Raw genomic sequence first — 14580 nt, 5'->3', positions numbered from 1 at the left:
CAACTTCATATTGCACTGGTCAGTGGTCACGTCTTTTAATATTTTCAAGGTTTTGTTTGTTTATTTCGCTTACTCTCCCGGAGCACAGTTGCTCTGCTCGCTAGCCTTATGAGAAACGGAAGCGAGCAAAAAGACTACATCGACCAAATGTAAACAGCCCCCTTTCCGTTACCGGTAGCGCATTTATATTAACCTGATATTAACGAGCACTCAGTCCTTCAACAGAATTCAATGGGATTTTACAAAATGACGAATAAAACACGACAGAAACTGAATTTCGCAACACTTTTTGTTTCTGGAACATCAACTAACATCACTAATCACTTGGTGAGTTGCACAGTTTTGAAAACTAATGTTAAAGGTTGTTTTAATGACATTTTCGGACATGCACATTGACTCCAATGTTAAATAGGTCCATGGCCAATTCTTTTATAGTAAAAAACTCGAGAGAGGAACCATTGTCAAAAAAATGTTGTCTACCACTCTTGTTCATCCAAAACAAACTACAATATAGACTCAAGGTGTTAAATACCGGAATTATCCTTTAAAATTAATATCTGATCACCAAAATTACATATTTAAAAAAAAATCTTAAAAAAAAATTAAAATTCTTCATGCCTTAAAATAGCTTGAATGTAACTCTACACCCTTGCCTCGTTTAGAATAAGTGGTTCTATGAATATGCAAATTAGCCCCGTCTCCACTCACACCAGCTCAGAGATCCACTCGTTGACGATCACACGTTTGAAGAAAAAAATGTTCAGCAATGGTGCTGACTTAAGAATTTGCCCATGGTTGGTTTTAAAGCATATTAAAAACACAACATAGACATATAAACAACATTAAAAGCTTGATTTTCACCACAGGAGGACTTTAAGTTTCTGTTCTGGGGTTAACCTCTGTAAACGTCATGTCTTTCACTGGCCTGTAGGTGGAGCAAGTGAGTCAGTTATCAGCTCTGATTGAGGCAGCTCTGGATTACCATCGACAGTCCTTGGAGATCCTGGAGGAACTCAACAGCAAAATACAGAACAGGTATATCTTCAACTGCACATGCTGGCAATTCAATAGATGGAGCTGAAAGTCAGCTATACTCCAGTCAGTATTACATGTATCTAGTATGACAGGAACAGTATGTGCTGTTCGTTCATTTTCATTTGTCAGTAAGGAAAACACATTTTGTGAGAAAACAGAAAAAGATTAATCTCTCTTTCTTTTTTTGTTTTGTTCCAATATTCAGACCTTGTTGTTGATTCCTTGCTTTAGACACCAGACAAGAAAAATTGTGATGTTATCAAAGTGTTAAAAATAAAAAGGTTTCCTGCTAATTTACAATTGAGTTTATGCACACATATTGGCATCCACTCTCGCAGAATATCTACCGCAAGCAGTCGGCCCAAAAAAGAGTTCAAGCCAAAGTCGATCGTGTCCAGTTTGGAGACCGTCGAGAACACACAGCACAATGGACTTTCCCACACCTCATCTGTCAAAACCACAGGTATCGACGAGAAAACATCTTGACAGCTCTCAAGAGGAGAGTTCTTAAGTGTTTTAATCTAAGCAAGAAAATCTGTCCCAAAAAAAGTACAAAATATTTATTTTATATGTTTATTTTATCATAACATTTATTCGGTAAAATATTTTTTAAATCCTAAAGTATAAATATAAAAATATATATATTATTATATTAGTATATATTAGTGATACATTTATTAATCCTAGTTCATGGTTAGTAGCAAAATATATTATTATATTATATTATATTATATTATATTATATTATATTATATTATATTATATTATATTATATTATTGGTTCACCAGCCATTCACTAGTGGAAAAATCACATATTCTGCATTAATGGTCTTAATAGAATTACAGTGCTATACAGTCCATTTTTGGTTTTGTATTCACCACCTGTTCACCTGTTTCATTTTTTATTTTATTTTTTTATTCTGGCTGTGATTTATTGTCTTAGTCATTTAAAAACAAGAGGATTGTGATTGGCTTTCATTGTGTGCTGCTCACATATATCACCACCATCATGTTGTCTTACATAATTCCTTCATATTCTTTTCAGATATCCAGGTCATCCACACTGTAAATGGAAAAAGTAGGTGGCAATGTTTATCATAGAAATGTTTTATTAGTAGGACTATTATATTTCAGTTACAAACTTACAAGGGATCAAAACATAAAGGGGGTGGTGAAAGTAAGCAAATTAAAACAATCAGAATTAAAACCAGGCAACTTTAAAATTATCATCCATAATTCATAGATCACATGGTTGTTTTTTGTGGTCATGTTCATCAACTGTTTCATTTGCTGAATTGTGTGTATGTGTCTGTCTCTCATGTTTGATCTCATGTGTTTTTGCTCTCAGTTGATCAGTTCACACACACAGCACCCAATGTATCATGGCCTGAAAGCCCCAATGGTAATTGCAAACGTGAGTATTGTCCTGCAGGATCATGCCTAGACACTTCACTGAATGTGAGGTTGTTGACAATACCCAGCCCTATAAAAAGCAGGAGATGTGTAGTATTTTGTCAGTAATAGCTATTTGAATTCTGCAGAAATATGTGGAGCTTTTGTTGGATTACTGCGGTCACAGATTTCATGTGAACCTACTCATCTCATCTGCCCACACATCAACTCTCAAACTACATTATTCCATGATTTTCTGTTACTTTCCTCTCAATAACCTGGTCCAATTTTAAAATGAGTTGTTCTGGCTGTTTGGAAGCATCCCATAGGTGTTAAATATTTCATTTTAATCCCAATTTTCTCATCCTCTTGTAATTCAAGACTTAAATCAAGACGTTTTTGGAAAACAAAAAAAAAATTTTCTGAAGAATCCTTTAACAACATTTCTTTCAAGTGACCAAAAAACATTATGAAAACAGTCCATGCATCTTGTTCACTATTTACAAGTTATTGGACTATATTTGTGCATTATTATGCATTTAATTGAATTATATTTGATAGATTTTTATGAAGGATAGACTGAATATGAATGAACATTTAATGTAATGAGAACGTAACTTTTCATCTCTCGCACAAAGCTATAATATGAATTTAAATATAACACATAAATACAACATATGAGACTTTTATGGTGCTTTTTTGAAGTTTGACAAGTTATTGTTGTAAACTGAATCTATTAAAACCATTTTCATTACTTGAAATAAAAACATTAGTTCACCCCAAAATATATCTTTTTTGTCATTAATTACTCACCCTCATGTCGTTCCAAACCCGTAAGACTTTCGTTCATCTTCAGTAGACATATGAAGATCTTTTTGATGAAATCTGAGAGCATCTGATGCAATTACTACCTTTCTAGAGCTTGAAAGTAGTAGTTAGCCTATGCGGCTACCATTTTCAAGCCCTAGAAAGGTAGTAAACTGAGAAAACAAGGAGGGACAGAAAGCTCTCAGATTTCATCAAAAAGATCTTAATTTGTGTTCCGAAGATGAACGAAAGTCTTAGGGTTTGGAACTACGTGAGGGCGAGTAATTAATGACAGAATTCAAATGTTTTGGGTGGACGAACCCTTTAAAGGTGCAGTATGTAATATAGATAGCTAGTGGTTGAAATGGGTACTGCAGTCCAAATAACCAAATAACTGGCGGTAGCATTGTTTTTCAGAGAAACAAGTATTTGAACTTAACATGTTTCCTAAATCTCTGCAAACATATTTTGGTATTTTTATGCTTTTTGTACAGTCAAAAAATTACACGCAGCACCTTTAACTGGGAAAAAAAATGTCTTTCAGCAACATTACTCATTTTCACTTAGTGTTGAGATACTAAAATAACTAAAATTAAATGAGCTAAAATGAAAAATACAAAAAGCATATAGACTGCATATAAAATATAAAAATACTGCAAAAAATGACTGAAAACAGAAATGATAAGAATAAAATATAATTCAAAATATTGACAAAATCTATAATAGCATATCAATGGTACTAAAAAACACTGGTTTGACTGCAATGGTCACTCTGAACGTTGTAGGATGAACATAATTAAACATTATTATTTCAATGGAAAATAGAACAGCATATGGGTTTGGAACCACATGCATAATAAGTAAATAATGACAATATTTTAATTTATGGGTGAACTAATCTTTTAACAAATGTTTAAATCTGTGACATGGTTGTATCTTCCTCATTACAGAGATAGAATCACACATGGACCAGCCCTGTTGTCGATCGCTCTACGACTTTGATCCGGAGAACGAGGGTGAGCTGGGTTTCAAAGAGGGCGACATCATCATCCTCACCAATCAGATTGATGAGAACTGGTATGAAGGCATGATTAACGGTGAATCGGGCTTCTTCCCCATAAACTACGTAGACGTCCTAGTGCCCCTGCCTCAATGAGCCGAGCCAACAACCACTGGTCACTGACCACACAGCTAGACTGTCTCAACCGTCCACGCACCCAACATCCTCTGCTGCATTCTCACCAATGAAAGCCTTGCTTTTTACCACAGACAATTTTGAAGCTTTCACCTTTCAGTATTTATCTCATTACGTTTTCCCGGCGTCACGGTGCAACGTCTAGATTTTTACACTGCAAAAACATTTGAATCAGTATTTATCTAAACATCTTTATACCTAAAACAGATCTATATGTCATCTTAGGCCCTGTTTACACCTGGTATTAAGATGCGTTTGGTTGATCGGATCACAAGTAGACAAAGGAGACACATTCTCGTTTACACCTGCTGTTTTAATCTGTCTCTTTTGTCCACTTTCAACCACGTATGTCCTGATTTTTTTGAGGGGAGGGTCTATGGGCAGGTAAATAAATGGGCTTTTTCAGATCTTTCGATCTAATGGACAAAATAAGCTCACGCATAGGGCTGGGACGGTATGGATTTTTTCTTACCGCGGTTGAAAACCAAGAAATTCCGTCGCGTGACCACGGTATTGCGGTAATGCGGTAACCGTCCCAACCCTACTCACGCAATGTACACATGACCTCAAAAGGAGAGAAACGGAAAACACACGGAGGGCAGCAGCTTTCGTTTCTGCTCTGATAGCCGCTTCTTAATACCAGGTGTAAACAGGGCCTTACATATGCAGTTTAGTAAGAACATGATGCAGATAAAATGCCACTCAAATGCAAGATATAAGGCAAAAAAAAGCCCCTGCATGGGTTTTTGTCTTGAATGGATATCATACCAAAATTGATGTGCGATTCATTTGCGAGGAATTCGATTAATTAATTGGCACATCATGTAACTAATTAGATAAAAATAGTAATAGCTTAACTAAGCTTAACTTAATAGCTTAAGTATGCATATATATATTAATATATATATTAATATATATATATGGTTGTAAGTCTTTTATTACACAATTTTGTTTCTCCAGATTTAGATTTTAGGATGTTTAGCTATTGGAATACTATTATTGGAAATACTGATTTTTTTATTTTTTTTTGCAGTGTAATTTCAATGCACACCTGTTTTATTTCAGCTTCAACGCAGCATTCACCTTGTTCATTTGGAAATGTGTTGCATACAATGGGGTGGATTTGTATTTCGCTGTCTCCGTATGTTTTTTTGTTTTGTTTTTTGGGCTCTGATATGGGGTTTACCTGCCTGCGGTGGTCTTATGTGTTTTTTGAAACACAATTTTTCTAAAAACTGTGACTATCTTGACTGCTACTCTTATGAATGTCTTACTCTTACTCTCTTCCTGTCTCCGTTTACAGACTTATTGTGATCTTAGGTATCATAGTAAGCATCGCGGGTGTTTTAATGGGTTTTGCTCTCTCGCGCCTTCAAGTGCTTTTTTTGAACGGTGGCTGTATTGCACTAAAGCTTTAGAATAACACACCCATTGATGTGCACATTTTATTTTTTTGTGTTGTGTTTTTTGGTTTTAGGACATTGCACTTTCTACTGTATCTCTTTCTGCCATGCCGATAAATACAAAATTTTATCAGTCTTATCTTATGGAGTGCTATAAAATATATATATAAATATATATTGATATGGATCATAACTTTGTACTGTATGTAACAAGAACTTTTTGCTCGCCTATGTGGTTTGTTTGACCTATGTCGTACTCTGAATGACATTTAAAAATGCAGATGTTAATCAAACATTCTCGCCCTAGTTAAACCGTCCTGTGCTTATAAACTAAATTGGACATCTTTCGAATTCAGACCAGTTTTGTTTGAAATTACAAAATTTGTCTCTGTATTTGTCCACCAAAAATTCGACAATATTCAATTAATGTCAAACATTATTTTTTTTACTCTGAACAGTATTTCTTGTGCATGAAATGGAACTTTGAATGACTGTTTTTGTTTCTGTATTGGCCAGATACTGCCATCAACTGTCACAAATGTTGTAATCATCTCAGACCAATCATTTTTTGACTTGTCAGTCCTTATTGTATCTTTTTCTGGCCAAATTAAGCAGTCAGAGAGCAAAAACAGGATAAAAAGAAAAAGAAAAAGTGGAACTAATGCTGAAATCTGCAATGTGGAATTTCTGTGCCACTAACAGCAACAAACCCGAGTTGCCAAAAGTACTATATTTTTGCATTTACAAAAAAAAAGTCAATGATCATTCATGAGCAGTTCCAAGGGTTACAGGTCGCAATCCCAAACCCTCAAAAATATGAGCTGTAATAATAGTGATGCTTCCCTTAGCAAATACCACTAAATATTTTCAAACAGGCCTGGATAATATTTCCTGATTCGATTCAAATCACATTCTCAAGCTCTTGATTTGATTTAATTTGATTCTAGTTAATTTGGATATATTTCAATTATACAATACATTCTCTCTAATTATTATACATACAATTCTCTCTAATTGCTATAGATGTCGTGAACATTCCAACTTGTTATATTACGAAATTATAATTTTTAATTTTTTAAACAACAGGCCCAATGTCGTTTTAATGATTCATCAAAAGGACCAGCTAAAAAAGTCATTTGTTCATTAATTAGACTACACTGGTTTACTTTACACAGTTTTTGTTGTTGCTCAGCCCACAGAGATAACTTAATTGAAAGATTTTTTCCCCCATTATTTCACCATACAGGAATGTTTTATCTTATCACATTCAAATCATACTGCAAGTTATCAGGAAAATATCACTTATTTTGCTGCACATTTAGCAGCGGGGATGCAGTTACTGAAAAGCATTTATATAAATATTGTTTAAATATTTTACTAGTCCCATGTTTCAGAAATTCTTATCAAACACCCATCTTCCATTGTTTGGAAAAACGTGTTCTTCCCAAATCGAGCAAAAGTTAATTTCACAGACCACTTAAACCAAACTGAGCACTATTTTGAAAGTGCCACAGTGTTTACAATCCTCAGGAAGTCAACCTACTTACACGACCGTTCAAAAGTTTGGGGACGGTACTTTTTTTAAAGAAAAAAACATCAAAACAAATAAAACATTTTATTCGGCAAGGAACATTAAATTGCTCAGAACGACGGTAAAGACATTTATAATGTTGCAAAATATATATTTTAAATAAATTATTTTGAAATTTCTATTGATCAAAGAATCATGAAAAATCTTCCACAAAATGAGTAATTAGCACAACATTGATAATAATAAGTAAAAATGATTGGGCAGCAAATCAGCATATTAGAATGATTTCTGAAGGATCACATGACACTGTAGTAATAATGATGAAAATTCAGCTTTACCATCACAGGAATAAATTACATTTTAAAATATATATTTAAACAGGAAACAGCTATTTTAAATTGTAATAATATTTTACAATGATTTGTGTATCTCTCATTAAAAAAAGCAGACTTTGTGAACAGACGAGACTTCATTAAATCATTAAAAAAGAAACTTCATTAAAAGAAACGACCCAAACTTTTGAACGGTAGTGTATAATTCTCAGCACAAAATACTGAAAAAAAAAAACACATGGCAGCTTTAAATTCAAAAGTAAATGGATGTTCTAGTGAACTGAATGATCTGATTCTTACAGAAATAGACCCTGCACAAAAACCTGACTACTTTCTGAAGATGATTGTGAAAACAATATGAAATTGCTTAAATCAAAGGATGATGTGGCACCCTAATCATCTCGAACTTACCATGTAGAATAGCTCTTTACTTCCAAACACTATTACTAACTCCAAAACCAATTTTACAGTGTTCTTATGAAATTTCTTCTCGAATGTTCATCACTACATCACTGAGTGAAAGGAAAGGCTCGTGAGTTGTTTTCTTTTTTGCTCTCTTACGTAATTTATACACAAAGTGGTTTATAGATGTTGTAAATGAATATATTATTACACACTGTATATTGCATAAATAAATGACGTGGAAATATTGATTACATGTCACGGCTGATTGTACATTGTAGAGTTTTTTTGTCTTTTTAAGCTCATCCAAACAAACGAGCAGCAGCTGCCTTCAAAAATCTATCATTTATTAACATACCCTACAATTTTGGAATCAAATTTAAGACTCTTCGAATTGTCCGTAATTGAGTTTATATCCAAACCTCAGTGCTCCTTTGTTTTGATTTTCTTTCTTTGTTTGGCTGTGATTTACCCTTGAGCAATTGTGTTCCTCTGTCCTTGTCTTTCTTCGTCGAGCAGTTCCCAACACAGGTCCAGTCAGGCTGGTGGTCCACCACTAGATCTAGGGTAGGAAGCGAAGTAGTGCTGGTCACGTCTCTGAAAGTCAGAGAGGCTATGGACTGCGAGTCTTGGTTTATAGCGCCGTAACCCCTCCAGGAGCTGTCCTTGATGAGCATTGACTTCTTGATCATTTTCCAGCCCAGATGATTGAGCTCTAAGAAGTTGAGGAAGATGCAGAAAACACCTACGCAAAACATGAAGATCAAGAAGATGGTTTTCTCAGTGGGGCGGGAGACGTAGCAGTCGACCCTCTGTGTGCAAGGAGTCGCCGTGCACACGAAGTGAGCGGGAACGTGGAACCCGAAGAGGAGCCACTGCGCCACAACGAAAGCCACCTCGAGAACGGCACGGAAGCACACGTGGAAGACGTAGTACTTTGAAAGGACTCCCGAGGAGATCTTGGATGGGGCGCTGGTCTCGCGCGGCGCCTGTGAGCTTTTTTGTCCGCTCTGGTTGACGATGCCGTCGAGAACGTCAGCAAGACTGTGACCCAAGTGCTTGTGCGACTTGATGGAGCAGCTATCCGAGTCGCAACTGCGACCGTACGCCTCCCTCGCCTGCTCGCCCTCTGGATGCTTGGATAAGTTGTGCCATGTGTAGATGATGAAGCAAAGAGAAGGCGTCGACACCGTGATGATCTGGAAGACCCAGAATCGAGGCTGGGAGATGGGGGCGAAGGCGTCGTAGCAGACGTTGGGACACCCCGGTTGAAGGGTGTTGCAGACGAACATCTCCTGCTCGTCCGTATAGACGTCCTCAGTCGCCACCGCCACAATGAGCAGGCGGAAGATCACCATGACCGTGAGCCAGAGGCGCCCGATCATGGTGGAGTGCTGGTGCACGGCGTCCAGCAGCCGCTTGAGCAATGTCCATTCTGTCATGTCTCTGCGCACCGGCCTCCTGAAGTACAGCACCTGAAATAGATCCACTTTAGCTCTGTTGCCAGCAAGGACGGGTGTTTTCATGTTACAGCTCTGGCCAGAGAGCGAAGGTGCCATCACTGCTCCCAGCCATCCCTTTCTCCTTCAGAGATAAGGCCTCCGCTTGGGACCGTGCCGGACACTTCACATTGGTCACATGGTGCTGTCGCTTGTCTTTAGAGTCCATTTACAAACCGCAGGAGAGACGGCACTCTTCCTACTCTTGATAGCGCCGGCAGATTACGTTCTTTTCAGATTGCCGCCGTACGTGATAGGATGGGTTCCTTCTGAAGGCCACTTTTAAAAATACGCCACAGATAGCGGATACGTGCATGTGTGCTAATCTATATACTTTAAACTTGGCATTGTGCGCTATGAATATTGTTGGCTCTTATTACAAATTGCTTATGTTCCTCAGTTGTAAGCTGCTTTGGATAAGTGTCTGTTAAATGGATCAATTAAAATGTGATAGTTGCCTAGCCCTAGTGCATGATTTTATCAGTCATGTTTGTAACTTTGTATTCGGTTTGAATTGAGTTCAAATTATTTATGTTTTTGAAAAAGTCTCTTATTGTTACCAATGCTGCTTTTGCTTGATAAAAAAATTGTTAAAGCGTTGGAATATTGACATATAGTATTTGGTATACAATATATATATATATATACTGTGTGTATATATATATATATATACTGTGTGTATATATATATATATATATATATATATATATATATATATATATATATATATATATATATATATATATATATATATATATATATATATATATATTTGTTTTCTATTATGATTTTTAAAAAATATATATATATACAATTTTTCCTGTGATGGTAAAGCTGGATTTTCAGCATCCTTGGCCCAGTCCTCAGTGTCACATGATCCTTCAGAAATCATTATAATATGCTGATTTGCTGCTCAAGAAACATTTAAACGGTTCAACATTATAAATGTCCTCTTTACTGTCATTTTTGATCCGATTAATGCATCCTTGCCAAATTACTGTCTTACTGTCAATCTTACTGCTCCAAAACCTTTGAATGGTAGTGTATGATAGTAAATGCCTTTTACCAGTATAGGATAGCAGAAGTCAAATGTTTCCAATACTGATGATACTGGTTGTTTACAAAAGTGATAGCAGCTATTTTGAATCTTAAACTAAAATAGACAGATGATAGCAGTTATCTTCATGCTATCTGCTAACTGGCCCACTTTGATTATATGAGCCCTTAAAAGGTCTGACACGAGTGGACGCTAAAGAAAAAGCAGTAACCAGGGGCTCTGTTTCCAAACAACTTAAAAGCCAACTATGTAGACTGTAAGGCAGCTCACTAGGTAGTATTTTGAATGATTTGGTACGCTAGATTGCCAGGAACTCCATGCGTCATATAGCATTCCTAGAGCAAAGTGCTGGAGACTCGACTCAAAATTGATTTCAACAGAGCTTGGAGTTGGCTTGTTAACATCTATCTACGCACACTACTGAAAATGGTCTAAGTTTGAATTTAATCATTTTTCATTTAAAAAAAAAAAAATTGTTTGCCATCTAAAGTCTTTTCAGCCCATCGCAATGCATTATGGGGTTGTCTTCTCAGAGTGGAATGGATCAAATTGGAAGCACCTACAATATCTTAAAATGATGTTTATGTAGTCAGGTTTTAGAACAGAGCATGTCACATGACACAAGTGTAGACCTTATTTAGTCCCGCCCCTTTTTTAGCGCTGCATTTGTTGTGTTGTGTTGTGTCTTTCGGTTTGTTTTTCCACAGCATGAAGGTTAGAGATCCAACTGGTTTATGAATGAACCACCCATTTTAAAATCCTCTAGGTCTACTTCTGTTAGGACATCTGCTTCAAATAATGCTCATGATAACTTTTGTTAACTCAACATTAAGTAAATCCACTTCACCAGGAATTACTCTTCGACAGCGATGCCAAAGAAAAAACAGAGCTACCGCAAGAATGTAAGTTCAAACACAAAATTATAAAATCGATTTCATTAGATAGTGCCTAACGTTTTTTTATTATTATTATTGGAATGGTACGAAACTTGGTGACTTTGTGATATAGAGCTATATAGGAATCTAGTGGTTACACCACAGCATTACACAAGTTTTCTTTACTTACTCCCACCAGATGGCACTAATCTGCCTTCAAAAATTGGATTTTTCAATGGGCGGAAAATTATCATAATTATTGCATACATATTAATTAATGAAATTCTCTCAAAATAAAAAGAATTATTGAACATATATATTAAATTGATTTGACTGAAAATAATAAAAAGTTATACATTTCAGATGTTCGGTCACATTCAACACCACAAGTGTTACTCCCAAATGAACAATACCAGAGGGCTAAACAACTTTTTAGAAACACTTTTTTTTTCTTTTTCAATCTGGTGATATCTATTAGTTTTGTTTTAAATGTATATTTTGAGGATAATATCGTTTAGGCCCTTGTATGTGCCCTTGTTCTCCTCTGAACACATGAAGTATACATTTGACTCATATGGCCAGTGATGTTGAAGTACTCTCCATGACTAATGGCTTTATCAGTAACTTTTGCTGTGATGTTGCCCATGGCAATCAGACATGGATGCAGGTCTCAGGTCAGTATAGGAGTGTGTGCGTTTGTGAATACTATGTTGTGTTTCCAGGAAGGCTGCGCTCCGAGAGTTCCTTTGATGAGCTGCTGTCAACAGTGTCTGAACCTTTATCCCACAAGCACATGTGTAACCAACACCTTTCATATTCAATTAACATTATATAACAATATTTGCTGGTCGCGTGCAGTTAGATTAAATATGGCTGAAAAGAAATGACTTGATAGATTTACTGTAGTGAGGTTCATACTGATAATGTACTAGATACATTCTCTGAGTTTTATTTTTACATTGAGTAGCTTGCAGCAAGTTTTAATAATATACAATTTAAAAAAAATCTTATTTTGAGGATGTTAAGAAAAAAGTTCTGCCCAAAAAAATCTTACTTGTCGCTTGCATGATCACTTTTTCCGAGACATTTTAATGAATATTTAAACTGTCTTGGCAGATTAAGACTAATATTAGAGAAGCAACACGTTATTTAGACTTTCAGAGAACATGTTTTTAGTACATTTTGTCTTAATACACATTTCTTTAGTTAAAAGTGCAGTAGGCTAAGACAAAATATACTAAAAGCAAGTCTTACATTTGAAAGTATATATACATATTTTAAAAAAATGGTGTAGGCTACTTATTTTATCCCTCTTTGACACATGCATTTCTTGGATAAAATTTTGTCCCGTCTGATTTTTCTCAATAGATGTCCTGTTACACTCAATATTAATCACATTGTGGAAGTAAAATAGGTTGTGAAAGTGTTTCACGTTGACTTTAAGAAATGACAAATTTGAACCATTTACTTCTTGTAATTTCTGTTAAAAAGAAACATTCAATTTTGCACAGAGAAGACTTTTAAATTGCATTTGTCATGTTGGAGCAGCACATTGGGTGTTTACGCAGATGGTGTGAGTTCAAAGCCGATCCTTTCCTTGTTGTTACTTGTTTTATCTCTCATTATCAAATTAGAAGTAGCCAGAATTTAGGCCTACAATAGCGCCTCAGCCAGTCACACCTCACTGAATCCCACAACATTAAAGAGGAAGTTCTCTTTCACCAAAGCTTGTTTTATTCCTGTGGTAATCCCTGGTGTCTGGGTCTCTCCTGCAAGCGTCTAAGAGGTGTCAAAGGAATTATTCACCCCTTCACGTGGTTCATGAAGAAATCCACATTGATGTCCGTCCCCGCCGGCCTTTCTAGAGAGCAGCTTGGCCATGAATAGCAGACAGGATTAGTGCCAACAGGACAGAAAGAAAAGCGAGCAGACAGAGGGAGGAAAGAAAGAGGCAGATTTATGGGGCGAGACTCAATGAGAGTGAAAGTCTCTCATATGACTACTTGTCAGTGTTTCCCTTTCTGCACTTTCATCTAAGCTAGACCTGCGGTATAAAGAAAGATATTATGAATAAATCAACCCTTTACTGCCTAATCTCTCGTGATAGTCGCAGCTGAGTTTCTCACGTGTTCAAAGATCTGCTTTTTTGTCCTTCGTGCTTCTGTTGTGTCTGCGTCGACTGGCTTTAAGAGACATTTATAGTCAAATAATCGGACCTCCAGACAGGGGCAATGCTCAGAGGTTTGAACGACAATTAAACAGGCCTGGACAAACAGTCCAGAATGTTTGTTGTATAGTTATATATAACAGGTAAGAGGTGTTTTAGGCTTAATGTCATGCCTAACACTGCGTTAAATTCTCTAACACACGGCCTCAAGTGGCTTATTACTTAATAACATTTTAATGCCAATATCTAGATACAGTGTGTATATTATGTATGTAATTAGGGTTGCAAATTAACTTTTTAGAATTTAAAAAAATATTTTTTAACTGACAATTCCATGAAAATACAGAATAGAATATATATACATATATATACATATATATATATATATATATATATATATATATATATATATATATATATTATGCATGCATGCAGTGGGGAGAACAAGTATTTGATACACTGCCGATTTTGCAGGTTTTCCCACTTACAAAGCATGTAGAAGTCTGTATTTTTTTATCATAGGTACTCTTCAACTGTGAGTGACAGAATCAGAAATCAAAAATCCAGAAAATCACATTGTATGATTTTTAAGTAATTAATTTGCATTTTATTGCATGAAATAAGTATTTGATACATCAGAAAAGCAGAACTTAATATTTGGTTCAGAAACCTTTGTTTGCAATTACAGAGATCATAAGTTTCCTGTAGTTCTTGAGCAGGTTTGCACACACTGGGGATTTTGGCCCACTCCTCCATACAGACCTTCTCCAGATCCTTCAGGTTTCGGGGCTGTCGCTGGGCAATACGGACTTTCAGCTCCCTCCAAAGATTTTCTATTGGGTTCAGGTCTGGAGACTGGCTAGGCCACTCCAGGACCTTGAGATGC

At 36.0% G+C, this 14580-nt stretch overlaps 2 protein-coding genes across 2 annotated transcripts in view; one reads left to right on the top strand and one right to left on the bottom strand.

Annotated features, from left to right (window-relative positions):
- Positions 1 to 4522, top strand: part of sh3gl3a (SH3-domain GRB2-like 3a) — a 33617-nt gene extending 29095 nt beyond the window's left edge. Inside the window, exons 7-11 of the mRNA XM_079638342.1 lie at positions 932 to 1035; positions 1374 to 1498; positions 2080 to 2112; positions 2383 to 2448; positions 4184 to 4522. Of these exons, the coding sequence (XP_079494468.1) occupies positions 932 to 1035; positions 1374 to 1498; positions 2080 to 2112; positions 2383 to 2448; positions 4184 to 4389 (534 nt within the window). The 3' untranslated portion in view covers positions 4390 to 4522. The remainder of the gene's footprint in view (positions 1 to 931; positions 1036 to 1373; positions 1499 to 2079; positions 2113 to 2382; positions 2449 to 4183) is intronic.
- A 3863-nt stretch (positions 4523 to 8385) lies between these two features.
- gjd6 (gap junction protein delta 6) lies at positions 8386 to 9770 on the bottom strand. Its single transcript, XM_079638351.1, has one exon. It carries the CDS (start codon positions 9653 to 9655, stop codon positions 8507 to 8509), a length of 1149 nt encoding a protein of 382 aa, XP_079494477.1. The 5' UTR covers positions 9656 to 9770; the 3' UTR covers positions 8386 to 8506.
- Between the last annotated feature and the right edge of the window lie 4810 nt (positions 9771 to 14580).

Source organism: Phoxinus phoxinus, assembly GCF_949152265.1.
Source record: "Phoxinus phoxinus genome assembly, chromosome: 2".
NCBI classification, from domain to species: Eukaryota; Metazoa; Chordata; class Actinopteri; order Cypriniformes; family Leuciscidae; genus Phoxinus; species Phoxinus phoxinus.
The sequence above is the reverse complement of the archived record's forward strand: the minus strand, read 5'-3'. Positions and strand labels throughout refer to the sequence as shown.

Bases quoted from the DNA above. Each gene is read 5' to 3' on its own strand.
- gjd6 (XM_079638351.1), bottom strand. From the start codon at position 9,655: ATGGCACCTTCGCTCTCTGGCCAGAGCTGTAACATGAAAACACCCGTC.